The sequence below is a fragment of the Pyricularia pennisetigena genome, chromosome 1 (genome assembly GCF_004337985.1).
Source record: "Pyricularia pennisetigena strain Br36 chromosome 1, whole genome shotgun sequence".
NCBI lineage: Eukaryota > Fungi > Ascomycota > Sordariomycetes > Magnaporthales > Pyriculariaceae > Pyricularia > Pyricularia pennisetigena.
In genome coordinates, this window is record NC_043740.1 from 4231261 (window position 1) to 4256483 (window position 25223).

The 25223-nt window shown below is 51.9% G+C and overlaps 9 protein-coding genes across 9 annotated transcripts; 6 read left to right on the forward strand and 3 right to left on the reverse strand.

The window, feature by feature from the left end:
* Positions 1 to 326: 326 nt before the first annotated feature.
* PpBr36_07796 (uncharacterized protein) lies at positions 327 to 467 on the forward strand (the record flags this gene model as incomplete). Its single annotated transcript, XM_029894931.1, has 1 exon — positions 327 to 467. One exon carries the CDS (start codon positions 327 to 329, stop codon positions 465 to 467), a length of 141 nt encoding a protein of 46 aa, XP_029748458.1.
* A 2111-nt stretch (positions 468 to 2578) lies between these two features.
* PpBr36_07797 (uncharacterized protein) lies at positions 2579 to 5405 on the forward strand (the record flags this gene model as incomplete). Its single annotated transcript, XM_029894932.1, has 6 exons — positions 2579 to 2648; positions 2753 to 2772; positions 2847 to 2947; positions 3017 to 3241; positions 3342 to 3947; positions 4019 to 5405. The coding sequence occupies 6 exons, from the start codon at positions 2579 to 2581 to the stop codon at positions 5403 to 5405; spliced, it is 2409 nt and encodes an 802-aa protein (XP_029748457.1).
* A 989-nt stretch (positions 5406 to 6394) lies between these two features.
* Positions 6395 to 8807, forward strand: PpBr36_07798 (uncharacterized protein; the record flags this gene model as incomplete). The annotated part of the gene is made up of 8 exons (XM_029894933.1): positions 6395 to 6480; positions 6592 to 6661; positions 6751 to 6837; positions 6923 to 7154; positions 7205 to 7305; positions 7468 to 7863; positions 7957 to 8417; positions 8552 to 8807. The coding sequence occupies exons 1-8, from the start codon at positions 6410 to 6412 to the stop codon at positions 8805 to 8807; spliced, it is 1674 nt and encodes a 557-aa protein (XP_029748452.1). The 5' UTR covers positions 6395 to 6409.
* A 3834-nt stretch (positions 8808 to 12641) lies between these two features.
* PpBr36_07799 (uncharacterized protein) lies at positions 12642 to 13194 on the forward strand (the record flags this gene model as incomplete). The annotated part of the gene is made up of 2 exons (XM_029894934.1): positions 12642 to 12820; positions 12939 to 13194. The coding sequence occupies 2 exons, from the start codon at positions 12642 to 12644 to the stop codon at positions 13192 to 13194; spliced, it is 435 nt and encodes a 144-aa protein (XP_029748451.1).
* Positions 13195 to 13857: 663 nt separating this feature from the next.
* Positions 13858 to 14604, reverse strand: PpBr36_07800 (uncharacterized protein; the record flags this gene model as incomplete). Its single annotated transcript, XM_029894935.1, has 1 exon — positions 13858 to 14604. The coding sequence occupies one exon, from the start codon at positions 14602 to 14604 to the stop codon at positions 13858 to 13860; it is 747 nt and encodes a 248-aa protein (XP_029748492.1).
* A 3970-nt stretch (positions 14605 to 18574) lies between these two features.
* PpBr36_07801 (uncharacterized protein) lies at positions 18575 to 19330 on the forward strand (the record flags this gene model as incomplete). The annotated part of the gene is made up of 3 exons (XM_029894936.1): positions 18575 to 18598; positions 18782 to 19042; positions 19310 to 19330. 3 exons carry the CDS (start codon positions 18575 to 18577, stop codon positions 19328 to 19330), a joined length of 306 nt encoding a protein of 101 aa, XP_029748491.1.
* Positions 18758 to 19048, reverse strand: PpBr36_07802 (uncharacterized protein; the record flags this gene model as incomplete). Its single annotated transcript, XM_029894937.1, has 1 exon — positions 18758 to 19048. The coding sequence occupies one exon, from the start codon at positions 19046 to 19048 to the stop codon at positions 18758 to 18760; it is 291 nt and encodes a 96-aa protein (XP_029748490.1).
* A 921-nt stretch (positions 19331 to 20251) lies between the features above and the next one.
* Positions 20252 to 22089, reverse strand: PpBr36_07803 (uncharacterized protein; the record flags this gene model as incomplete). The annotated part of the gene is made up of 7 exons (XM_029894938.1): positions 20252 to 20383; positions 20513 to 20931; positions 21048 to 21277; positions 21354 to 21437; positions 21504 to 21594; positions 21672 to 21768; positions 21871 to 22089. The coding sequence occupies 7 exons, from the start codon at positions 22087 to 22089 to the stop codon at positions 20252 to 20254; spliced, it is 1272 nt and encodes a 423-aa protein (XP_029748489.1).
* A 1405-nt stretch (positions 22090 to 23494) lies between these two features.
* PpBr36_07804 (uncharacterized protein) lies at positions 23495 to 24982 on the forward strand (the record flags this gene model as incomplete). Its single annotated transcript, XM_029894939.1, has 1 exon — positions 23495 to 24982. The coding sequence occupies one exon, from the start codon at positions 23495 to 23497 to the stop codon at positions 24980 to 24982; it is 1488 nt and encodes a 495-aa protein (XP_029748488.1).
* Positions 24983 to 25223: the final 241 nt, after the last annotated feature.

Below are 25223 nucleotides of genomic sequence, written 5' to 3' on the forward strand. Positions count from 1 at the left end.
TGCCTAGTCTAGACGATAACGTACGGTTCTGTAGAGTGCGGTGCGCGGGTAGCCGCCCAATCTCAGGCAAGGGAGTTGTTTGCTCGACGCAGGGGCTGAGCGGTCTCTCCGGCACAGAGTCCAAAGGGTTAATGATAATCGCAGACCAAGTTAACGAGGCTACAGCCGTCTGTCATGCGTGTCGGGGATGGCTGTATGATTTTGGTTATGTTTCTTTTTACGTTGATTTGCAGCGTCAATGTTTGTCGCATCGTTTTGGCAAAGCAACTCGAGGATTTCCCCCCAGAAAGCCGGGACTCGAGAGGGACGCGACGACAGCTGAATGGATGGAAGCGGGGCGAGTCGAGGGACGGGGCGAAAGTGAAAAGCAGACAGATGGACGGTCCCTGCGTTTGTGCGTGATTGTACTTCTTGACACTGAAAATGGTATGGGTCTGACGGTCTACGGAGCCTGTGGGGAAAGCTGAAATCCGCCCGATGATCGGGCTAGAACTGAATACCTACTTGGGGAAAGTGAGAGGTACTTTTGCAATCTACTGGCGCAGTCTTGCATGGGGTCCCCACGTGTAACAATACTTAGAAGTGGTATTAAACCAGCCCGGTAGTGAACGTAATTATTTGTTAATCCAGACAGCGTCAGGCAAATTTGGCCACAAATTAAAAAGCGCTTGTCCTGGGCTAGTTCTTGAATTAAAGTTGAACTTTTAAACCTCCGTTGGTTTAGCCTTCCCGTCGCGCCTGCCATCGAGTTCAATGAGACGCTGGCGGCTGGACGAAAAATGATCTAGTCTCGCCTCTTCGCAAATTTGTTTGTCTGTTGGGTGCCCATCTCCTTTTTTTTTTCTTTTTTTTTTTTTTTTTAGGTGTCGACTCGCTAGCCAGTACCTTGGCTACAAAATAAAAATAAAAATCGCATTGCTACATGACCATGGATCAAAATGCGACAGCTTTTTCATTCGCGCAGGTCGTGGGGCCGCGGCAACCTTTGCTGGACACAGGTGCGAGCTGGTCATTCTGTACCGTCCCTAAAGTGGTTTGCATCCCCTTTGGCCCCGCAGAACAAGCTTCCCCTTGTTACGTAGCGACCCCCCGATTTTCAACATCCGGGAGGGACCTCACACACACCGGTTCCACTGAGTTGAATCATTTTTGCTTGTCAGCGGCGCAGTCATTATTGCTTTACGAGAGAAACAGGTACGACATACCACCAACAGACGCAAGGCATGAAAACAACTCGTCATGCGTCAGCTCCATTTAACCTTTGGCCTTCTAGAACTGTTCTGTGAATGGAGAACAGGGCTGCACCGACAAGGATTCCCAGGGGTCATTTGGGGGCGCAGAGCCTCTATGACCCTTGGTGGATCAAGAATCCCACCCATCTGTGACGCCAACCCTGACTAGCGCATGGTCTATTCTTGACATGAGAAATGGTATTGTACTACGTTCTTGGACTCCCTTGCGTGTGACCTGTCGTCTGTTGTCTGGTGCATCCGCTTTGGCTATTTTGGCTCTATGCATGCATACTGCTGGAGGCAGATGAGACAGAAATACTATGTTAATATCTTTGCAAGGATCAGACCATGAATCCTCTGCCTTCTGCCCTCTTTGCTCTGCTAAACTGGTAGAAGCTGGGCTAATTTTAGGGACGACCTTAACTCGCATAAGCTGCTGCTGCGTCATGATTTGGCTATCATGTTGAAGACAAGGTAAAAAAAGGCAATAAAAGCCACAATTAGGGCTAGCATGCCCAAATAAAGCCCGGTCAAGGCTTCCGAAATCCTATTGCGAAATGTAAAACTAGCGTCACGCAAAAAAAAAAAAAAAAAAAAAAAAAAAAAAAAAAAAAAAAACCTAACTTTCCGGAACCTCGCGAGAGCAAACTAAGATCAAGAACCGTTTGAAAAGCCCGTCCCCCGACTCGAGGTAAGAGGTTGGCATTGACTGGCATTGGCTGGCGGGAAAAGATAGATCAATACGACCTGTCAGGAAACCCTAACAGCCGCAGGGTTTTGCTTGTTCCAGTCTAGAAGCCTTCTCTGCATGGAGAAGCAAGGGATATGACGACTCGAAGTAAGGTGTGCCATCCATAGTCGTGCATCTTATCCACATTTCGCAACGACTGCTTATTTATGTGCCTGCATACTGGGAGCCTGCTAGTCTTGCGCTAAATAGATTCGTTTTGTTCCCGTCGACATTTGGGCGCAACCCCAAGAAAGCCAACGTCAGTGACTTTGACACGTTCGGCCCCGCCGTGCTGCTGTTAAACCCAATCAAGCCACTTCGAGTCGATTAGGTAATCTACCAACGGCTGGAGCCTGCCTGTCGATCCTTCCCCACCTGACCTTGGGATTTGGTTGCTGCCGCTTGTCGTAGGAGCCGCAAGCATCTCACCCCAATCAACCCCTCAAAAGCTCTCGCAAAACCGATGCGACGTTTGCCGCGAATGCGAACATCTCGCGTCCAAGGGGACTTGCGCCACATGCTTTAAAGTAGACGTTCTTTGGAATCTCGAGGCGCATTTGGCTTTTATAGGGTACAATCGTCGACTTCATTGGTGACTTCAGCACCTTTGGCCACGATGCCGCGCTCAAGCTTCTCTGATAACCCCCTGCTGAGGGTCTCCAGGCCAGTGTCGGCTTGTTCAAGATGTCAGTCAGAAAGTCTTGTGTACCACCGCCACAGAGACTTGTTAGGTGCATTTCAGATAATTGCAGTGCAGCTAGCTGACTTGGTTATATTCTTTGATCTTTAGGTCGAACAGCCAAAGTCAAGGTGACTAACGGACATTCCTCATCATTTATCCCCACGACGAGGTAGTCTTCTAACTCGAGTACCGTCCTCATCAGTGTGATGGAAAGCTTCCCGCCTGTACCGCCTGCGAAAAGGCAGGGCGCGAAAGCGAATGTTCGGCAGCCAACGATCAGTTTGCTCGCGGCAAGGAGCGCAGGTAAGCTCTTTCGGACCGGAGTCACGTGGCTCAATCATCCACTGACTGATTTCTGTCTTATCATCACAGCTATGTCGCGGCCCTTGAGCTTCGTGTTGAGAAATTAGAGAGGCGGCTCAAGTTTGCCAAGTCTCGAAAGGCATCCATGGCACTCCACGATGTCGATGCACCGCTTGCACACGTAGATGATCGCAAGGGTTCTATGGCCAACATCCATGCAGCCATATACAGGAAGGCTGCCAGGCAGAGGGAGAACTCGGATGTTAATGCACTAGTCTCCGACTTTGGGTTTTTGTACGAATGCAATTGTTCCTTTATTGCCGCCAGAAACCCCTTGGAAGGTCACACACATCCTTTCGAACGAATGGCCCAACTGACGCATGGCTCTTCTCAGGTCGGTCAACGCAACTGCACAAGATTTCGAGCCCTCAGTTAGCAACATGACGTTTGCTAGGCTTTTGTTGGCAGCTTCAACCGCAGATCCCCTGCCTGAACCGCAGACAGACGCAAACCCGCCCCGCGATGTCGCTCGTGGGCTCGTCAAGTACTATCTCGATAACATCTACGCCTTGTATCCATTCTTTCCAGATGTCCATCTGCATTCTGCTGTTGAGAACCTCTACCAGGATGACCGGCGACATCTCAAACACTATGATTGCTGGCTGTTCTGGATGGTTCTCGCGATTGCTTCGACGGCTCAGAGCCGCAGTTGTAACGACGAATACTATCGTAGTGGCGTCGAGTATGTCACCAGAGCGATGACATTTGCCGATATGGCCCTGATGCCTGGCAAAGAAACCCAGATCAGATCGCTTTTGTTACTCACACAGTACTCGTTGTTTGACCCTGCTCACTTTGACAGCTGGCATCTGATCGGATTCACTTGCCGTGCTATCATTGATCTCGGCTTCCATCAAGATCCATCATCCACAGAACGAATCGACAAATTCAAGCTAAACCTGCGGAGGAAGATTTTTTACTGCGCCTATGCCCTCGACAGGTATGTTTGTTTGTTTGCCGAATAGTAGCACACGAATGTCTGTGTCTGACGCTTTCACTTCCTGGATAAAGGTGCATCGGAATGATGTCTGCTAGAGCCTTTTCTTTCACGGATGATGCTGTCAACGTCGCACTACCCAGTATGACTGGCGTTGGGCGCATACCGTCCATTAGCGGCACCATCAAGGGTCCCGAGTCATCGGATCCAGCGATTTTGTTGTTTCAGCTCCGTCAGACGCAGTCCCATTGGTACCAGACTTTAGTCCAATCCGACCCATCTGTGCCGCTCGAGAATGCGGCCGGCTATGTTTGGCAGATGTGCCACGAGATGCGCGAATGGTTCGAATCACTTCCTGACGGCGACGAAGGACTACCGACCGCGATTCGCCAGTTATTTGAGCTCGAACTCAAGTACAGCTATGTCTACTGCATCGCGCCTAGTTCGCGGGCACCCACGATAACGTCTCACGGCCGACTTTTGATATACGAGTATGCAGTCGCCTACATGAACGACGTGTACGACATGGTGTACCCTCCAGACACGAAACCGCAGATTGTGCTTGGAGAAGTGAAGCCCTCACCCTCTTTGTCGGCATGGGCCTTGCTGACCTATGATCAAGCCTTGAGGGTTTATTTTATGGGCTCGCAGTTTCTGGCTGTCATGGACGAGATGGGTGAAACATTACTGTCGGAATCTCCAGTGCCTGTGCCTCTCCCACTTCCGGGAACCGCCCCTCCTCCACCTATGCCCGAAAGACGTGGGGGCGATAATTTGGACAGAAGCTTTGCCTGTGTTGAAAAGACGATCGCGACGCTGAAAAAATTTGGCGATCGATGGAACATCGCGAACATGCTTGCGCAAGAGTTTGACAGAAAGAGCAAGGACTTGTGCCAGAGGATCGAGAAGCTTAAAGCGTTGAGGAGCGAGCAGCAAGAACAACAGCGCCAACAGGTGCAGCAGCAACAAGACCAAAAGCCGCACCACCAGCAGCATCAGCCACATCATCAACATAATCGATCACAGACACATGTGTCCACGCCACATCTCCAACATCAGGCACCGCCTCCGCCCCAGTACGCAATGCCCATGGGCCCGCACTCTGTATCCCCGATGAGTCCTCCTTTACAGCAACACATGTCACCATCTGCCGGCCATATGTCTCCGTCTCCCGGACGCATATCACCCCCTGCACGGGGCGGTGGTATACAAATGATGGCGGCGCCTCCACCACACCCGAACATGATGCCTGGAGGCTATGCTGCCCAGCCCCATATGCAACAAGCTCATTTTCAGCACCAGCCACCTTTTCCTGGCCAACTAAGCCCTCTCCCGCCTCAGGTCCAACAACACCCGCATATGCAGCAACACCCATCAGTACAGCATCATACACAACCAGCCGAGGTTAGTTGGGCGCCAGTCGACATTAACGAGATTATGCGTCAGGGCGGCGGCATATAAACGACCACGGTATCCTTTGATAATATCAGCTACTGCTGGCCTCTTTATTTCTTGAATGGGTTTACACAACTTGACAGCTGGATCATCAAATTTTCGGAACGACTGTGTGGATGTTTTCTTTCATTGAGTCACAGTTCGATTCATACCATATATGTCAGCGTGATAGATGTAATATAGCGTAAATGAGACTCTTCATTTTCATAGGTTTCCATCACCTTATTGCAAACAACTCAGCTGTCTACCAATCAGTGGCAAACAGCGTATCTGCTCCGTGAACCATGGTTTCTCAGCCTAACGGACTACACTACAGAAAGAAAAAGAAAAAAAAAAAAACACGAAAATCCAGAGCTTGTACCAAGTCCAGAATCACCCAAGGCATGACCCTGCATGCCCAACCGGGGTCGTGAGCGGTAAAAGTTTTCATTCGTGGAAGATTTGGTACCAGAGGCTTCCCCATGCTGCACTCCGCTTCTCCGCATCTACCCCAGTCCTACTCCAAGATGCATGGGGGGGCCGTAAATTGACAGTTATCGCAATTTTTGAATTTGTTCTGGTCATCCAGAGTCAAACGGGAGGGGGTTCTCTGGTTTTGCATCGAGATTTCTTGCACATTAGCACGAACGGCAACACCTTTTTGCCTGGCATCTCTTGAACATTATTAATTACGATTCATACTCTGCAAAACCATGGCGATTCAGGCGTCAGCACAATGAGGGCGCCTCAACGCAAGATCAAAAGGAAACAGATATGACCCAATCCATACCATCATCTCCATCAACCCCGGCATGCTCCACAGGCACTAAGCTAGGTCCAGATCCATCTCCAGTCTGGGGCCGCTCGTAAGCTCGTATGGAGATGGCCCGATAAAGTATGGAGAGAGCAGATAAAAAACGTCTTGGGATGCCGGTCATTGGGACCTCTGGGGACTTCATCCTTTCTTTGTCCTCTCACCCATCTACGCATGCAACCGTCACGATTCTGCCTTGCAGACTAAACGAGTCAAGATGGTTTCCTCAGCGCGGGCGTACAACTGGTACGTGTGCATGGTCGCCGCCATGGCCATGGTACTCTACGGGTACGTCTGTTTGCGATGTCTCCCTTTGTGAACCTGACACGATCAGCTTGACCACCCACTTTTACGGGGAAGAGTTCGTCTGACCTTGAGGGATTTTCGATCATGTCGCAGATACGATGCGTCGGTCTTCAACAGCGTTCAGGGCAGTGACCACTGGCTCGAGTGGTTCAATCTCAACTCGGTAGGCTTGAAATCCCCCTACCCGCGCCCACGACCTTATCCAGCCGTCAACGTCTTGGGAACAGGAACACTGACCGGTCGTCTGCTTAGGCTACCGACGCGTACATGATTGGTCTGATCAACACGGCTTACACGATTGGAGCCATCATATCTGGGTTCTTCATTGGTGGCCCGGCGGTAGGTCCTCCTTGACCGTCTCGGGGAGATTGGGCTGTTTATATCATCGAAACCGACGTCTGACGAGGCGCTTTGAACCCTGCAGGCCGACTACCTGGGTCGACGATGGGCCATCTTCGCCGGGTGCGCCACCACAGTGGTGGCGACTTTCATGCAGGCTTTTGCTCCGTACCACAACATCGGCGTGTTCATTGCTGGGCGCGTGGTTATCGGCCTCGGCCAGGGTAAGCTATTTTTTTTACAGGTTCTCGCGGGTTTGAGCATGTCTGTTTGCGCAACTGCTAACGGTTTCTTGCTCCATGTAGGCTTGGCTCTGAGTAAGTCTAGGCCGGTCGTTCTGTGCCTGGTTCGCCACATGCCATATTAGAATCCGTTCCCTGGTCTGACATATCACTCTCTGTCTCTTTAGCTGCTGGCCCCGTCTACATCAACGAGATGGCGCCGGCTGAAATCCGCGGAGTTGTAATGGTACGTTTTTTTTTTTTTTTTTTTTTTTTTTTTTTTTTTTTTTTTTTTTTTTTTTTTTTTTTTTTTTTTTTTGTCTCTCGCCCACAGGTCGAGAACTCACTCAACTGTTGAGCGTGCTGGCTGGGGTTGAGGCTGACAAGTAAATTCTATCCACGCCCTCAGACCTTCTGGCAGCTCTTCTACAGCGTTGGCTCCTTCATCTGCTTCTGGACCAACTACGCCTGCTCGCAGAACCGCAAGAACTTGGGCCACTGGGACTGGCGGACGGTGGTCATCCTGCAGGCGCTGGTGCCCGTGGTCATCATGGCGCTGATCCCCTGGATCCCCGAGTCGCCGCGCTGGCACATCCAGCGCCACGGCGACGTCGAGGGTGCGCGTGCGGCGCTGCGCAGGGTTCGCGAGACGGAAGAGGAGGTCGAGGCCGAGGTGGTGACCATCCGCGAGGCGATCGAGTACGAGAAGGAGCTGTCGCAGGGTTCGTCGTACAAGGCACTGTTCAGGGATGCTTCCGTCAGGAAGAGGCTGTACCTGGCCATGGTTCTCAACGTTGGACAGCAGGTGAGTCGGGCGAAGAGCGGCTTGTTCCGCCCCTGCCGCCTCCCCTGATGCCCATCTTTTTTTTTGACTAACAGCAAAACCACCACCGTGCAGCTCACCGGCCAAGGCACCCTCAACAGCTACAGCACGGCGATTTACAAAAAGGTGTGGCCCGACGTCACCACCATCAACCTGATCAACGCGCTCAACGCGACCTTTGGCATCCTCTTCACGCTCAACGCGGCCTGGACGGCCGACCGCTTCGGCCGCCGCTGGCTGTTCATCGTGGGCGCCGTCGGCATGAGCCTGTGCATGCTCGCGGTGCCGGTGGTCGGGCTCGCGACGCCCGACATCGACGGCGGCCGCAAGACGCAGCCGGTCGGCATCGCCATCGTCTTCCTGCTCTTCATGTTTGCGCTCTTTTACAAGCCCAGCTGGGGCGCCACCACCTGGATCTGGACCGCCGAGGTCTTCTCCATGAACGTGCGCGCCCAGGCCGTCGGCATGTGCTCGCAGATGCAGAACGTGGCCAACACCATCTTTCAGCAGTTCTTTCCCAAGTTCCTGCAAGACACGTACGTTTTTTTTCCTTTTCTTGTCTGACGATCCTTCTTGTCGTGTCGCCACTTTCCATCACTTGGTGTCTCTGGGTCAATCTGTTCCCGCCAACTAACCCTTTTGTCCCTACTCGATGCCAAAAAAAAAACAGCGGCCTCAAGTGTCTCTTCTTCTTCATGGCCATCAACATCGTCCTCGCCGTCTTTGTGTACTTCCTCATCCCCGAGACCAAAAAGGTTCCCCTCGAGGAGATGGACGTGCTCTTTGGCGGCGTCAACCACGTCGACCAGGGCGCCGGCAAGCTCGGCCTCGACGACAACAAGGCCGTCCCGGCCGTCCGGATGGACGAGGAGACCGGCGGCAGTGCCACACCCCCACGGGTGACCGGACGAGGAGTAGGTGCTTGAGTTTGTGTGCAGGGGCCGTCAGACAAGTCGGGCACAGACTGCGGGTGTAGGAGACGGGCTTAAATGTATAGTAGTTACGGAAAGGGGCATTTTTTTCCAGCTCACGAGCGACCATCGATCTCGGTTGCTTGGCTTGTAAGTCGATTGACAAGAGCGTGGTGCCGGAAAAGCCAGGCGACTATGCTCAAGGCTCAAGCACCCGTTTGATTGTACTATTCATCCATGTTTTCGCGGGCATGGCTTGTATAGACGCAGCTCGGTTCACCTGTGGACTGGGATCCGGACAATAGAGCAGACTGTGTAGAGTATTGTCGTCTTCGACATCAGTGAGAGGCTGTAATAATCGCCGAGTATCATAGAGACTTTCTTAATCTCGGGCACAACACCGCCCACGTTCTTGTGGCTCTTTCTTTGCATGTCTCGGATGCACCAACGTCATGATCTGCGGTCTCTTTTTCCGTCGAATGATGCATGGCTATGAAAGTGGACTATTAGTTGCAGCCATTGCGCGCGATTGATAAAACATATCAAGCGATACGGACTGGCGAGCGTTTTTTTTTTTTTTTTTTTTTTTTTTTTTTTTTTTCTGGTTGTATGACTAAGAAGAGACGAAAGAACTCGGATGACAAAAAGATTCCCAAAATTATTTGTAAATTTTCTCGCCAGTAGAGTGTCTTGGTAGTAACGAGGTGGTGAAGAGCAGGTGTTTCGAAACAGAATATAGATATCGCTAAGAACGCTATTGCTCTCACATAAGAAAAGGAAACAGGTCTCACAACCTCCCTCTTCTTACTTTCTTACTGTACAGCTCGTTAGCCTCATGTAACACAACTAACTAAATTCCAAAGGTTAGCAGCGCAATATTGTTTGGTCTGTGCTAGACTCTCAAGCGCAGCTGGGGTTAATAAAAAGTTATCACTACATGAGTTCTCGAAGTTCAAGGGCCCAGGATGCTATAACGACATCTGGACGGCCAGCTGCAGAAACGGTGCAGTTCGAAACGGACTCAAACAGTCCGCTTGCACGCACACTTGCGTCAAAGGCTTCAGGCTTGAAACTCACAGTTCAGAAATCCAGACAAGAAGCTTTTCTTGAGTGTTGAATCTTGGGGAGTCTAAAGAGAAGCGGTGCGCGCGATGTCTTTTAGGCTGCTCGGAGATGCGAAGATGGCGGTGGCGGACCCGGTGGCATCACAAGTCATTTATCCCGGATCCGTGGGTATCCATCTTACAGTGCCATCAGCTTTCCTCCGGTTGAGCCTGAAAGCGGACGGAGATCTGCCAGGCGCGGCAGCAACTTTGCACGGTTCCTCTTCACCTATCAACCTAACACCAGTCTGACCGCCAGCTCGCCCGGTGCTTTTCAAAGTTTACCTTGTGCGTTCCTCCTGATCGCCACTCGGAGCTTTTTTTTGAATGACTCCAACGACGTCGCATCTTGTGAGTGGTATGTAGCGCCCAGGTTGAATAGGGGTTGAACCCATGAACGAGTTCCAACCTTTTGGTCGGTTGGACATGACGACGGCTCAGCCAGCGGGTCTGTCACGTAGATCAGTAAGCATCTTACAGCAAGGCCAGCGAGCGCACCTTTGTGCTGTTGACGGAACATGGCGCCACTATCCCGTCCTTGTAACTGGTAGGAGGTGACCTGGGGGCCGCCTTCAAGGCCGTAATGCTGAAGTCTGTACATGGCAAAGTCAGGTGGGGTGAGGGTGCGGGTGAGGAGATGTGTGCACAACAGCACAAGTAAGTAGTGATTGTTGAATAGTGTCGCAGTTCATGCGGCATGCGCTGCTTAAAAATGAAACTCAGAGGGAAAGAAAAAGTACGAAGAACGGCTTGGCAGACCTTGCTGCGTCAGTGTTGACAGCTTGTGCTCTACTTCGCGCTGGCAGTAAATATGCGCTAGACTCTATAATCATGTTATATTTGTACTCCTAGCCTCATTACAAGCTCGAGACTCTGTACGAGAGACGGCAAGAAGGAGGCTCATATTGCTGTTTGATTTTTGAGTGAGGTGCATGGTCAGACTTGCCGGACATGGCTGTAAATGTCTTTTTTTTAGAATCAAGTGAAGCATGTGATTAGTGTTTGTTGAGCCAATCTTCTCTCCCTTTCATAACTCCCAAATAAAACATGCCAAGCTACCATGACTAGGTGGAATCTTGACATTTTCCGCCTCTGCTCTATGCATAACTCAATAACGGTTGCTATGGTCACAGACATGAAAAGAGCGGGCATCTGTACACTTGGGGCTGAAGTCGTATGAAAGCTGACCGCATAGTATGGGCTCGCCAAGGCTATAGGAGCCATGATAAGTTACTTATACAGAAGAGCGAGAAAACCTGCCTATGTAGGCCATCGTGTGACGAGACGTATGGTCAGGAATGGACCCCAAAAGCGGAGGCTTATCGGAACGTTCAGGAAATAGATTGATGGCCTGATGTCATTGCTTTGTGAATGGTTTGGAGCTAGCCAGGGAGCATTGCAAGCTGTATAGATCTGGCATTTCGAGAAGGATTCAAGATAAAATCATGACTGGAATTTTTAATGACAGTGACCATCTGACAGGAACTTGGCTGGGAAACAAAGTGATTCGATGTTAGGTCCGTACCACACCGTACCATATCCCGTAAAAAGATTCGAATGCAACACCATTAACCAATCTGGGGCTTAGACACGCCGGAAATTGATCGAATATACCCCCATCGGACTGATTGGGACTGTATAAGTCAGGGCTGCGTACATGACCATATTGGGAAACGGGGAAACTCGGCCGGTCAGCAGTGCTACGCTGCGTTGACCAGCCAAACATTCAAAAGGCTGGGCATAATCAATCAATTTCATTTACAATTTTGGATGTTTTGGATACGTCTAAGCGATCCCAACTTCAGCTGCCACGAAGAACGGGGGCTTTTCTTTATCCGGACGCGGGTTCTGACGCGCAAATGTGCCAAGAGATGGCATTACTGAGATAGACGCAGGCCGTGGCGCGGGGTCTAGACCTGGGCTGTTGAACTCTGTTGAACTGCCGTGCTGGGCGGGCGGTGTGAGACTGGGATAGGAGGACGAGAATCATCATGTTACAATGTACCGACCAATGATTTTATGTTTCAAGGTTCTTACCCCGGACCTGAAGGGCTGTGATGGCTGTCTCGTTGGTCGAGGCCGGCGTCAGAGGGCTAGAACAATCGTCATGCAGTCATCAATCAATTTGCCCACAATTACAAGCAGCCTTGGCATTGCAAATTTCAGTGGACGTCACAATATACCTAGAGTCAAAGTGTAATTATTGCAGCTGTTGCAAACAGCACACGCAGTCTGACAGATGTGATTTACCATGTAATGTAACATAGCAACACGCCCGGTAATCATGAGAAGCAGGGTTGAGGCGCAGTAGCTTTTGGAGTTTTTTTTTTTTTTTTTTTTTTTTCCTTTTTTTTTCAACAAAAGATTTTCGTCATGTTATCCACGGAGTCGGGCGGACAGCCTGCCGACCTGACAATAGTTGTGGGCTAGGGTGGATTGTAACCGAGGAGCATCGTGTAGCAATCCAGACTTGCTAGGCGGTGCTATGGATGTCCAATGTCCCAGATCAGGGAGTTGAGTGAGACTTGGACATCTAATGGCAAAAAAAAAAAAAAACACCTTTAGCTGAAGCCAACAGCATCCCTGGCGTGGAGGCTATATAAGGACAGCACCTCGACCTGATGAGAGAAGGTCAACCCCTACTTCTCCAGCAGCCCCAGCAGCCCTTTTGATCAGCTCTCAATACTCCAGCAATCAACCGCAGTCGCCTCTTCCCCCCTCAGCTCAGACAGCCAATCTTTTCAAGATGCAGCTCACCGTCTTCCTCACGGCAACCCTGGCCGCCGTTGCCCAGGCCGCCGACGTCTGCGGTGCCACCGGGTCCAGCTGCGGCGGCACCCTTCGGTGCTGCAACGGCATCGCGGCCGGCTCATGCTGCCGCTTCGGCGCCTCCACGTCGGTGCGCTTCACGCTGCCCGCCAACAGGTAAGTAGTCTCTTTCTTCCCCGGACTCGCAATTTCCTGGCATTCCGAGGGAAACAAAACAAAAAAAAAGATTGAAACTGACTTTCTCACCCTACTTTACCACAAACAACAAATACAGCCGTGGCCAAGCCTGGACCAACAGCGACTGCACCGGCAACTCGCTGACCTTTAGCACGGCCAACGCCGGCACTTTCTGCCTCGCCTGGTCCGGCCGTGGGTCCGGCCGGTGGCTCGAGGGCCGCTCGCTGGTTAAGGTCCGCAGCGACGGCACCGAGGCCAGCGCCGACGAGGAGTGCGAGGAGCCCAACGCCTTTTACAACGAGGAGGGCATGGAGATCACCGCCCGCGAGGCCGGGGTCCCTGATGCCGAGTAGAGGGGAAGGGCGAGCCGTGGGAACCGAAAAAAAGAAACATCACTTGGATGTACCAAAAGGTGCTGCAAGTTTTGCTGCGGCTGACAAAGAGGAACACGGAACGGAAACCCCTTGCCGTGGGTTGCCATTAGTGCGCATCCTCATGAACCCTCTTCCAACTTTTGTATCGGGATGTTGGAGTTTTTCTTTTCTCCCCTTTTCTCGTGGCGTTCGAGAAGCTAGGGCCCGGCTTCTCGAATTGAACAAGTCTTTCCTTTTGAATTCGTCAATAGACAATAAATAAATACCTTGAGCTCAGAATATTTGGGTCCCTTGGCGATGGACAAGCAGGGGGTATAGACAGCTGCTCTGTCTATATTATGACTGTGAATTCACTGCACCAGACTCATGTTTTTAAATGTAACATGCCCTGAATATTCGTCCTATATACGTGTGCTAATGCGCAGAAAATCAACAAGAAAAAAAATAAAAAAGCAAGGGTATAAGAAAAAGGCGGACAATCAAGCCAAAAAAAAAAAAAAAAAAAAAAAAAAAAAGCAAAACAAGATTAAACAACTGTTCCTCCCGAAGACGCTTCCACGCTTAAACACAGACACATATATACACACACACACATATATATATATATATATATATATATACACAGACACACAAACACCCATACTACTGGGCATTGTTGAGATTGCTCATAAAGGACGAGTCCTTAAAGGGCACGCTGGCGGCGCCAAAGTCGGCGGTGTTGAGGGCGTCCCTCATGGCCTGGGGCATGGCATCCCAGTCCATGATGGGCTTGGTGAAGCCCCTGGTGTCGTCGGTGAACTGGAGCTCGTGGTTGGTGGGGAAGTTTGTAAAGTACTCGACCTTGACGTTTGTGCCGTCGAGGGGCACGCTGGTGGTCTTTTTGTACTTGCCGTGGCCCGAGGCGGCGCCGTTGGTGACGGTCTGCATGGCGGCGTCGGTGCAGACGACGACGTTCTCCCAGTCGTGCCTGTGCGCGCCGATGGTGTCGGACCGCGGCTGGTCCTTGGGCATGTACCACGAGTACATGATACAGAACTTGCCCTGCACCGTGCCCGCGCGCGCGTACGTCTGCCCGCGGTACGGGTCGCCGCAGTTGGTCCGGTCGCGCCCGCCGGGCTTGACGCCCCCGCTGACGTTGCCGTTGGCGTCCACCGCCGTGTACGGCTCGCAGCCGCTCGCGATGCGGAGCTTGGGGCTGAAGCGCGCGATGGCCTCCCCGACCGCCCCTGCCTGCACCGTCTGCGCCAGCGGGGACAGGCTGTCGTGGTCCACCACCGCGCGCCGGTCCAGCGCCTGCGTGCCCGCGGCGTTGCTGCCGTCCATCCCGACGGGCGCGCCGAGTGCCAAGTGCGCGAGGGCAAGGAGGCCAAAGGTTGCGAAGGACTTCATTTTGAAAAAGGTTATGGTGTGTGTTGAGAAAAAAGAAAAGATTAATGCGTGAGCGTCGTGAGAGAGAGAGAGAAAGATAAAAGGTATGCAAGATGCTTGTCCAGTCTGGGAGGCGACGAGGGTGAGGAAAAAAAAAAAAAAAAAAAGACCTCTGAGATGCACCACTCCAGGTGGCGATACGGCCTGTTAAATATCCAAACAGCTCGGTAGGCCGTCGACCAGAACTACCACGTCGCAGAGAGGGCAGGACGGTCAAATCACCATGATACTGTACCATCCCGAGTTGCACACGTAGTGCCGGTGTGGACTTTGCGAAATCACCCACACATCCTCTCGTTGGGAGCCTGTGTTCAATCTGGTCCGCGTCGGGCGTCAGGGGTAAACCAGTAAACCAAGTCTCCACGGTATCCACCAACAGCCGAGGGGGGGTCTGGGGAGGGGCGCCCAAACCAATATCGTCAACCACCCCCGAAGCATTGGTTATGGATACCGGGTCTTGGAGTTACAATTTTGCATTTCGTCCGACCGTCGAATCCAGACATGAGGTCGCCAAGTTCGTCAATCTGGGAGAATTGCCGGAGGAGGTCGTGGACCAGAGTTCAGGAGAGTCTTGGTGATTCCCACCAGTCTAGACCCAAAGGGCAGTCGAGTTTCAAAAACGTCAACATTTCTTTTTATGTTTATTTATTTATCTGCTTGAGCCTCACAAAAATAGCAAGCAGAATGGATCGGATCCCATGAGCCTTACCCCGCAAACCTAAGCGAGGTGTCAAATACAGGAAAGAGTTTTTATGCATCCATCAAGACCATGAAAGCTAACTGGACTGGGAAAAATCAACGGTAGTTTGGTCGATTGTTGCTATAACCATCTCCATATACAAAACCACATCTTTCGGGGTCCCATACATTCCAAGCCAACAAAAAAAGAAGCCGCCTCCAAATTTCGCATAAGTTCGCCACCGCTGTCGGTTACACATACGACTTAATGCTGCGAAAAAACTGGCCATGCGGGGATCATGCTGGAACAAAGGAGGCGCATGTGACGTTATGGTTGCCTATGCATGATCTGCACTCTGCTAAATCCGTTAACCTTAAGCTGAGAGTTTGCACATCATTTTTTGTTAAGATCGCGTCGTATGGTTTGTTTCGGAAAAAAAAAAAGAAAAAAAAAAGCCTCTGTGCGCTTCATGGGCGATCGCTCACCAAGCTTCGAACAATTTTAAGAAAACTTTGCTCCCGGACTTTTGCCGCTGACAAGACACAAGACACAATCCCGACTCCGCATCGTGAAACGCTACGCATTGCCGGGATTGTCGCATTCATCTTTCGCCACGTCTTTTACCGTCGGATGGGTACATGACGGCCAGTTCAACTAAGCTGTTCCTGGCCTCTATCGGTACAAGATTATATCTACCTACCTACTCTTTTCGGCAGGGTGATCAGCAAGTTCGCCGGAATTGTCAACGATGTCGCTGATCTTCTGCAACCACGTGAAAAAAAAAAAAAGGATGCTTCCGGAGCATTTGCGCATGACACATCAATCATGCCATGGGAACCCTGTTGAAACCAGGCAATTTTCAGCACCTGAAAGGGTCGAGCAAGAGTCAGTGAGGAGCCCAACACGGAAATGATAGCCACACGCTATTGGACAAACCACTCCAATGGATCAAATTGGCACCTTGCCAGTGCTCGTGATGCGTAGCTGACCCTTTATTAGCCTCCCAAAGAAGAGATACGACCGGAACCAAGACCGGAAGGTCAAAAATGTTGGGGTGGTACTGCAGGAGGAAACTCCCCGCATAGCCTCGCCATTTACCGTAGCCGTGCCGCGTGGCCATACACGAAAACAGACGCGCTAGCACAAACATCAGCCATTCAGCATGTCGGCAACAGAAGGGAAGTGGAAAACCCGTCGCGCTACTCGTCGACATCTTTAGCGACGGCCCGAGTGTCGATAAAACGGCGTCGAAAGGAGGCAGCAATTCGCACAACTAGACCATAGACCAGTCTGAATGATAATTCAACGCATGGACTCACTCCACCACTCGGTAGATAGTCCTCTCCCCATCAGACTACTTGCGCGGCAGTCAAAGTTGCGCGACAAAACTGCAAGGACCACAAACGTACGCAGAAAAATACCCTATCACAACGATTGCTGACCTCGGATCGTGAGTCCTTTGACATGCCATGGGAACCTTGTGTGCCGACCCCACATTGCGTCCAGGAAGTGCTCTGTACAGTAACCTGGAGGGCGCACGAACCAATGACGCGCCGCTCGGAATCCAGTCCCGAACATTACTGGCTGATCCTTTGCACTCACGCTGATCATGGCCGGGTTTGATGATTTTCGCATTTAAGCATGTTGAGTGAGTTTCTCCGCGTTGCTCGAGTAATTGATTTTTTTTTTTTCCCTTTTCCTTTGCCCGTGGAAGCACATTTCCATGTTTTTTGAGTATCGAGTTTTGTTTGGTAGTGATCTCGGCGGCGGCAGCTTCACGACTTTTCAGACATTCGAATCTTGAACAACATAATTTTTTTCAAAGAGACTCAAGAAAAGTCTGACTACTGTAGTGAACTGTGAAATAAATTGCGCGATCATGTTCGCCTTGAGATCCAACGTAAACTCTGATATAGAACCACGCACATTCCGAGATGTGGTTCCTTGTGCAACGTGACCGCAACGCCACGACCCCTGTTTTCGCTTGTTACACCGAGAAGAAATAACAAAAAGTTCGCAGCATCTATAGATAACCCTAGATCTGGAAAACATGTGCCAAAAACTACGGAGATGTCCGGGTCACCAAGTGGATTTGGCTAATGTCGTTACGACTGTGCCATTGAATGCTACCTCTGCAAAGTACGCAATCCACTTGCGCCGTTGCACTCCGGTTTACCGACAGATCGTATCAAGTAACCCCGTCATCCGATTGCTTCCCCCACCAGGACAACTAGTTATCTGTACCTTGAGCTTGTGAAGTGCCAAAAAAACAGCAAGATGAGGTTGAGCTACAAAGTGCCTGACAAGACCCGCTTGGTGGCGCTCATCCATGATATGAACCAGAGAGTGCAACGCGACTACTTTTCCTTTCATAGAACATCTCCCCCTTGGTAATGCCAATATCGGTATTTGGCCTTGGCATCGCGAACGGAGCTTCCATTGCACTGACAGAAGAGATCAGTTTGCCCGCATTCTCGGCAGTAACCGGAAATTCCCTCTGCTGTGGACCCAAAGGGAACCTGGTGGCCCGCTCATTGAGTCTAACCAAGACTGTCTAGACCCTGTAGAAAAACATGTTGCAAACATGACATGGAATGATGGAAGCCTTGGACAATATCTGGATTGAGCGAAACCCTAACATTGACGTCCAGCCTCGGTGTTCACGGCAGTGTTAACCTCGAGACTCAATAAAATATGTCGCTCTAAAGTCATGCTCATGGCAGAAGTGAAAATGGGAGCCAAAACATTAGAAAAGGCTGTTTTGATTTGGCAATAAAAGAATTTACTCGGTACTCTCCACGAGACTCTGATAATTGCATATTCAAGATTAGAGTCTCAAGGAGTCAAGGGATTTGTACTATCGATTTCTTTTGACGAAGCGGCAGCCAATTAAATCCAGGGTGTTGTTATTCCGCTTTTTATTTTTCATTTTACAGAAACGCTTGTAAACACTTTCGCATGACTCTCTAGAGTCGTTGGAAATCTGAAATTATTCACTTAGTCTTTTTGATTGCTTTGTGCACCAATTACCCAGTCCATGCAAGCCATAACCCTGGGACTATCTGGCCAAGTGTCGAGGCTCCCAAGTCTGATGATCTATATTAGATTTTGACGTCGGAGAGAATGGATTTTGTAGACGAATCCTCACTTTTGAGACACCCCGACATAGTGTTTATTTCAGGGATGTCAAAATGTATTTTATTGGTTCAATCAAGAGAAGGACGAGTTGTGCCAAGTTCAAAAACAAACACAATGGACTGCATCAACCCAGCAAGGGTCATTGCAACCAAGAAAAAAAAAAAGAAAAAGAATGTCCACAAACAAAACCACCCCAATCCAACCCTCCATTTCCCCATCCCTCAGACTCTTTTTTTTTTGTCATTTATCTCAAAACCTCCACTCCTCTCACCCTAAAATCTCTCAAACACAAGAGTCTCAAGGCCTCTGGGAGCACTGCAGCGGGTTGCACGAGGTGCCGCACACGCACCTGTTGGTGTCGCTGTTGCACATGCCGTAGCCGCCGGTGCTGGAGCAGCAGCTGGAGACGCCGCCGGAGCAGCTAAAGGCCGAGCCGCAGTTGCAGGCGCGGCGGGCGAGCTCGGAGCGGGCCTCGAGGCCGGCGCCGGCGTCGAACCGGGCCTCAATGGTGCCGGGTGCGCTGTTGGTCACAGCGGCGCTGCTGGCCAGGGTGGCGAGGGCGAGGGTGATGATGGTGCTGGCGTGCATTTTTTTTTTTTGGGTGGTGTGTGTATGTATGAATTATCAAGATGGTTTTTATGGATTTTGTTTGGATTTGATGGGTTTAGATTTGCTAGGTTGTATGGGATCGAAAGAGGCTGATGATGAGAAAGTAGCTGAGTTTGTTGCTCGATAAGGTATCAGGATCGTGGCCTTTTTATATTCGAATCCCGTCCATTGCCTAACCATGGAAATTTCAAATTCTGCACTTTCTTCACAAAATGTTAATTCCCGAAGCATTTGTCGTAGGATTTTCTCTCGTTGGTATGAATCCGCGTCATAACTATGCGCCGAGTAATTGAGGAAAGCAATAGAGAGGAACCTTTGACCATGATCTACGGCCCCCCTCCCTTCTGATCATCCCACATGTAAGCTTACACAGTCCATGTATACCAGAGCACTATACGAGTCCTGTCAAAATGTCCACATATGCATGGGAAAGCCTGACCAATTTCGTCCAGCGGTGTCATTTTCTTTTGGAACTTTGGCTGCGGGCAAACGGCAAAGAGCGGATTGATTCTGCATTAGTTTCTCCATGTGGAAGATTTTATAAAGTAACAGTAATATTCTGAGTGTCGATCATTGAGGGGTCAACTCGTGTGCTTTTGGCCGTTCAATATCACCATTTACACCGCTGGTGTCCAGCTTGGCAGCTACCCAAATGGCTTGTTTACGAAAATCATCGAGTCCGCAGTTGGTGTTTTGGAAGCGATTCGCCGCCGCAGCCGAACCGACTGGGGATGCTCGGCATTATCCCCTCGTAATCGGGGTTAAATGCAAATGGTCGCCTTGGCCGAGTGCAGATCGATCAGGAACGGCACTTTTGGTCCGCAAAAGCCACGGTCCCGCACCACCACTACCAGCAGCCGCTAACTAATAAGCGGCCCTGGTCTTGGCTTTTGACGTTGGAATTTAGCCCCCAAATGATCCTGGGCATACGTCAAAACTCGTCTGACCAATCAAAACGCGAAGCATCTGACAAATGCATCTTGGAACGCATAAAAGGCGACCGAAATATTCTGCATGTATTGGGGATTTATTTGCCCGTCACTATTTACACCCGCCTCGACCAACGTTTGTCGGCATCCCTCAGGATTTCAAGACATGACATTGTCAAACCGACTAGACGCACAACGGCAATCCTTACGCTAAGCACTCAAGGATGCCTCGACAAGGCCCTCCCTTGGTGGTTTACAAGTCACCAATGGCCTCCTCCTCAATCATGTTGCTGAGCGGGCCCTTCTTGACCATCATGCTCATGACCTCGTACAGCACATCGGCCGCGGCCATGGTGGTGTGCTCGGCGTTGGTGTCGTAGGCGGGCTTGGCGTCATTGTCGAAAAACCGTCAGCTCATCTTTTTTTTTTTTTTTTTTTTTTCTCTCTTTTTACGTATCGCGTAAATGCTTGCAGGATACGACAAATAGTCAAAAAGAACAAAAAAACGACTCACCGCAACCTCGACAATATCCGCAGCAATCAAGTTCAGATCCTCCAAACCCCTCAGGATGGTCCTCAGCTCCCTGGTCGACCAGCCACCCGTCTCGGGCGTGCCGGTGGCCGGGGCAAAGGCCGGGTCGAGCGTGTCGATGTCGATGGACAGGTAGACGGGGTTCTTGGTGCCGACCCTCTCGACGATGCGCTTGATGATGCCGGCGGTGCCGATGGTGTCGATCTCGCGCGCCTCGACGATCTCGAAGCCGCAGTAGCCGTCGTTGGCGTAGTCGGACGGCCCGCTCAGCGTCGTGCGGATGCCGGCGTGGATGTTGGTGTCGTTGTGCAGCAGGCCCTCCATCGACGCGTGGTAGAAGTAGGTGCCGTGGTTGATGGACGCCACCTCCGAGGGCGAGCCGCCGAAGACCTTGGGTTTCCCTTTTTTGTGGGTGGAACGAAAAAAGAAAGTTAGTTTTGCTCAATTTCAGTTGAGTGAGAGAAGTATTCGGGAGGCGTGACACTGGCAGGGACACCCTCCCAAAAAGCAGACTAACAGGTGTCGAGATGGCTGTCAAAGTGAATGACGGACACGGGGCCGTAAGCCCTGTTGATGGACCGCAGCAGGGGCAGCGTGATGGTGTGGTCTCCTCCGAGCGTGATGACCCTGGGCAGGGTCTTGGAGCGCAGGGCCGGGCCGGCCTTGTTTGCATTGGTAGCCGGGGCGCGGCTGAGGATCTGATGGTGTCCTTCTTCGATCTGGCGAAGGGCCCAGGTGTTGTCGTATCTATGGGAGGTGAGATGGAAATCGTAAGCACCTTGGAAAAGTTTTGTTTGGAAATGTGTTCTGGGTTATCGCCTACGATGTTACGGGAATGTCACCGCAGTCCAGGACCCTTGCCCAGCTGTTAAAGGGGTTGACATCCAAGGGAACGTTGTACCCGCCGCTGCACTTGGTCAGTATGACTTTGATTGACAAGAAACGTGTATTCGATTGATTCGATTCTGCTTACTAGAGGTTGAGACGTCGAGAGCCCTGACGGATGCCTGATGGACCGAAGCGAGCACCAGGGCGATACGAAGTACCAGTGTCGAACGGAGCGCCTTGATTGCAATGTCGTGTCAGCCATCCAACTTCCCGCGCTGCAGCATAAACATGCGCCATTTCATCCACGTCCTACCAATGAAAGCAATGTCGTAGTTGACGCTCGAGTCTTTCAAGCACGGCTGGTACGGCAAGCGGCCGAAAGTCGTGATGCCGCTGAACACGGAGTCGGCCTGTTTACCAGTGGCAGAGGTCAGCAAAAAGAAAAAAAAAAAAAAAAAAAACATAGTTTGCACGTTCTGAATTCTTCATTCTCTCAAAAAAGATGCACGGACCTGAGTTCCTCCATCTCCAGGCAACGTGTTGTACCAGACCGACTCGAGGGGGCCAGCCAAGGGAACCTGCTTCTGAGTATCGTGAGCGCTGGCGAGCGCGGCCCAGCCCAGGGCGAGGAGCGAAGCGTGAACCATGGTCACGCCGACTGAGAGACTGGCAGAGTCTGCGCGAGCTGCGGCGGTGGCTGCCCAGCCGAGGGCAAGTATGGTCGCGTGCATTATTATTTTGTATGAAGAATTGAAAACAGCCTATAAACTGCTTTCCAAAAGGTCGAAATCGGAGGAGAGATGGAGGAGAGCGAACGTGATGTTTGTACCCTTTTTAGCCAAGGTCCCCGGGCAGGTCTATACATCTATAACATCTATACATCCATACATACATACATACATAATACATACATACATAATACATCATCACCCATCTAGTCTGGTGTATTTTTCATCCCCTTTGCGATGTCGGAGTCGGCATCGTGCCGTCCATTGGAACAATTTGATAGGATGACTTGCAAAAGACGACCTTCATCAAGCTTCAAAGACCCTTCAATATCTTTGTCGGCTGCACTTGCAAGCTCGGATATGCGCTATCAGGAGGTTTCCATTGGCCTGTCGGATCCCACATGTTGCATTCCTCCAAGTTTTTGTTCGCCGATGTCACCATGGAACCCGTGTCGTCCGATCCCGGATTCTTTTTTTCCACCCCCCCGCCCGCACTCGCCGAGCGGAACTTCGGGTGGGACGTCAGGTCCATGCATCTCCGTCTGTTTTCTTATCGCAAAAAAAACCACATTCGAGGGGAAACCCACTCCGGGGGGGACCAGAAGGGCAGTGTGGTTTTTTTTTTCCCTGCAAGCTGCAAGTGCTCCTCGGAAAGAAACTGCACGCCATTGGTGGTTTGCTCATGGGGCTGGATGGACCATTGTAATCTTTTTTTTTTTTTTGTTTCTTTGGTGAAAGTGCGCCTCCACATGGAGCATCTTGACCAAAGAAACCGCCCAAAGGTCTGGAGCATGACGACATGCATGCGCGGGATTTAGGGTTCTCGAACTTTTTTTTTTTTTTTTTTCACATGGAGCATCTTGACCAAAGAAACCGCCCAAAGGTCTGGAGCATGACGACATGCATGCGCGGGATTTAGGGTTCTCGAACTTTTTTTTTTTTTTTTTCTCGTCTCCCGCCGTGCATCAAATTCCCTATCGTCTGGTTATCATTCGTCGGTCCACCGGCTAGAGCCAGACTAGTCTTGTTAGTGATTCAGAGTAATGACAGTTGGAAATGCATGCGTCAAATCCCCCCCATGTGTAAGCGCGCGGCGTCAGAGATATCGTCCCAAGACTGGACGAAGAGGAATCTGGTAATCTCGGCGGACAAAGACCGGACCCCAAGGGGTGCTTTAGCTCCAGTTGGTTGCCGTGCGTTGCACTAAATCGAAAAAGCAAAAGAGAAAAAAAAAAAAAAAAAAGAAACTTTGAAAGGAAGATTTTCAACAACGTCTTCCAGCCTTCCAGAAATCAAAATCCCAACATCAGCTGGAAAGAAAAAGGGGGCCAAGGGATTGATTGCACTTGCTGATTCTTGTCTTGATCTTTTGCCTCTCACCATCATTGTGTCGACGCCAACCGTGAAGATGCCGCCATCGACTTCCTCCGGGTCGACAACGGCGCACGAGGAGGTCGCCGTCGAGACCACGGCCCTGCTCCCACGACAGCACGGCCGCCGGCCCGAGTACGCAGCGTGGGTGCAGGAGATATGGCTCCTGACCAAGGCGTCGATCCCCGTCATGCTGGCCTACATGCTGCAGAACAGCCTGCAGACGGTCTCGGTGCTCATCGTGGGCCGGCTCTCGCCCGAGGCGCTGTCGGCGGCGGCGTTCGCCTACATGTTCGCCATGGCGACGGCGTGGCTGATCGCGCTCGGCGGCACCAGCGCCCTCGACACGCTCGGGTCGTCGGCCTTCACGCGGTCCAGGGACAAGACCAGCCTGGGCCTGCTCCTGCAGCGCGGGTTCCTGGTGCTGACGGGGTTCTACGCGGTGGTGGTGGTGGTGTGGTGGTTCGCGGAGGACGTGTTCCGGGCGCTGGGCCAGCCCGAGGAGATTTGCGTGCTGAGCGCCCGGTTCCTGAGGCTCCTGGCCCCGGGCGGGCTCGGCTACGTCTGGTTCGAGTGCATGAAGAAGTTCCTGCAGGCGCAGGCCGTCTACCGCCCCGGCACCTACGCGCTCCTGCTGACGTCGCCGCTCAACGCGCTGCTCAACTACCTCCTCATCTACAGGCTCGGCATGGGGCTGGACGGCGCCCCGATCGCCACGGGCATCTCCTACTGGCTGTCGTTTCTGTTCCTCGTCGCCTACGCCGCCCTGGTCCGGGGCGGCGAGTGCTGGGGAGGGTTCGACCTGCGGCGCGCGGCCGCCAACGTCGGGCCCTTTGCGCGCCTGGCCGCGCTGGGCGTCGTGCACGTCGGCACCGAGTGGTGGGCGTTTGAGGTGGTGGCGCTGGCGGCCGGGAGGCTGGGCAAGCTGCCGCTCGCGGCGCAGTCGGTCATCATGACGGCGGACCAGATCATCAACACCATCCCGTTCGGGCTCGGGGTGGCTGAGTCGGCGAGGCTGGGCAACCTGCTGGGGGCGGGCGACGTCCGGGGCGCCCGGAGGTCCGCGCACTCGGCCGCGGTGCTGTCCGTCGTCTTCGGCACGACGCTGCTCGTGGTGTTGATGGCGGCTCGACACAGGGTCGGGGCGCTCTTCAACGACGACGAGCGCGTCGTCGCGCTCGTGGCCGACGTCGTGCCGTACGTGGCCCTGTTCCAGATCGCCGACGGGCTCAACGGCAGCTGCGGCGGTGCGCTCAGGGGCATGGGCAGGCAGTGGGTCGGCGCCCTGGTCAACTGCCTGAGCTACTACGGGGGCGCGCTGCCGGGAGGCATCTACCTCGCCTTCAACGGGTGGGGGCTGGCCGGCTTGTGGATGGGCCAGTGTGTGGCCTTGTCGCTGGTCGGAGTGCTGGAGTGGGCCATCGTGGGCATGAGCGACTGGTCCGAAGAGGTGCGCAAGGCGATTGACAGGTTGCGGGACGACGAGGATTACAAGAGTGTTGAGGACGAGGAGGCGGTGGAGTGATGGGACTTTGACTTTGATTTAACTTGTATTAGATAGACTGAACTTGACCCAGACTCTAGCCTAGACTACGCTAAGACGCTAGACCCCGATGCTTGGTTCCCTAGGTAAACGTTGAAATTGGAATAGTGACACTTGTTTGGTACCTGCATGGTGTGCAACCCCCTTGCAGTAGAAGATCCATTGTTTTGTCTCACCCTCTTTTGTTTCATTCCCAAGAGCTCAGCACCATTCCTCAGAGGAA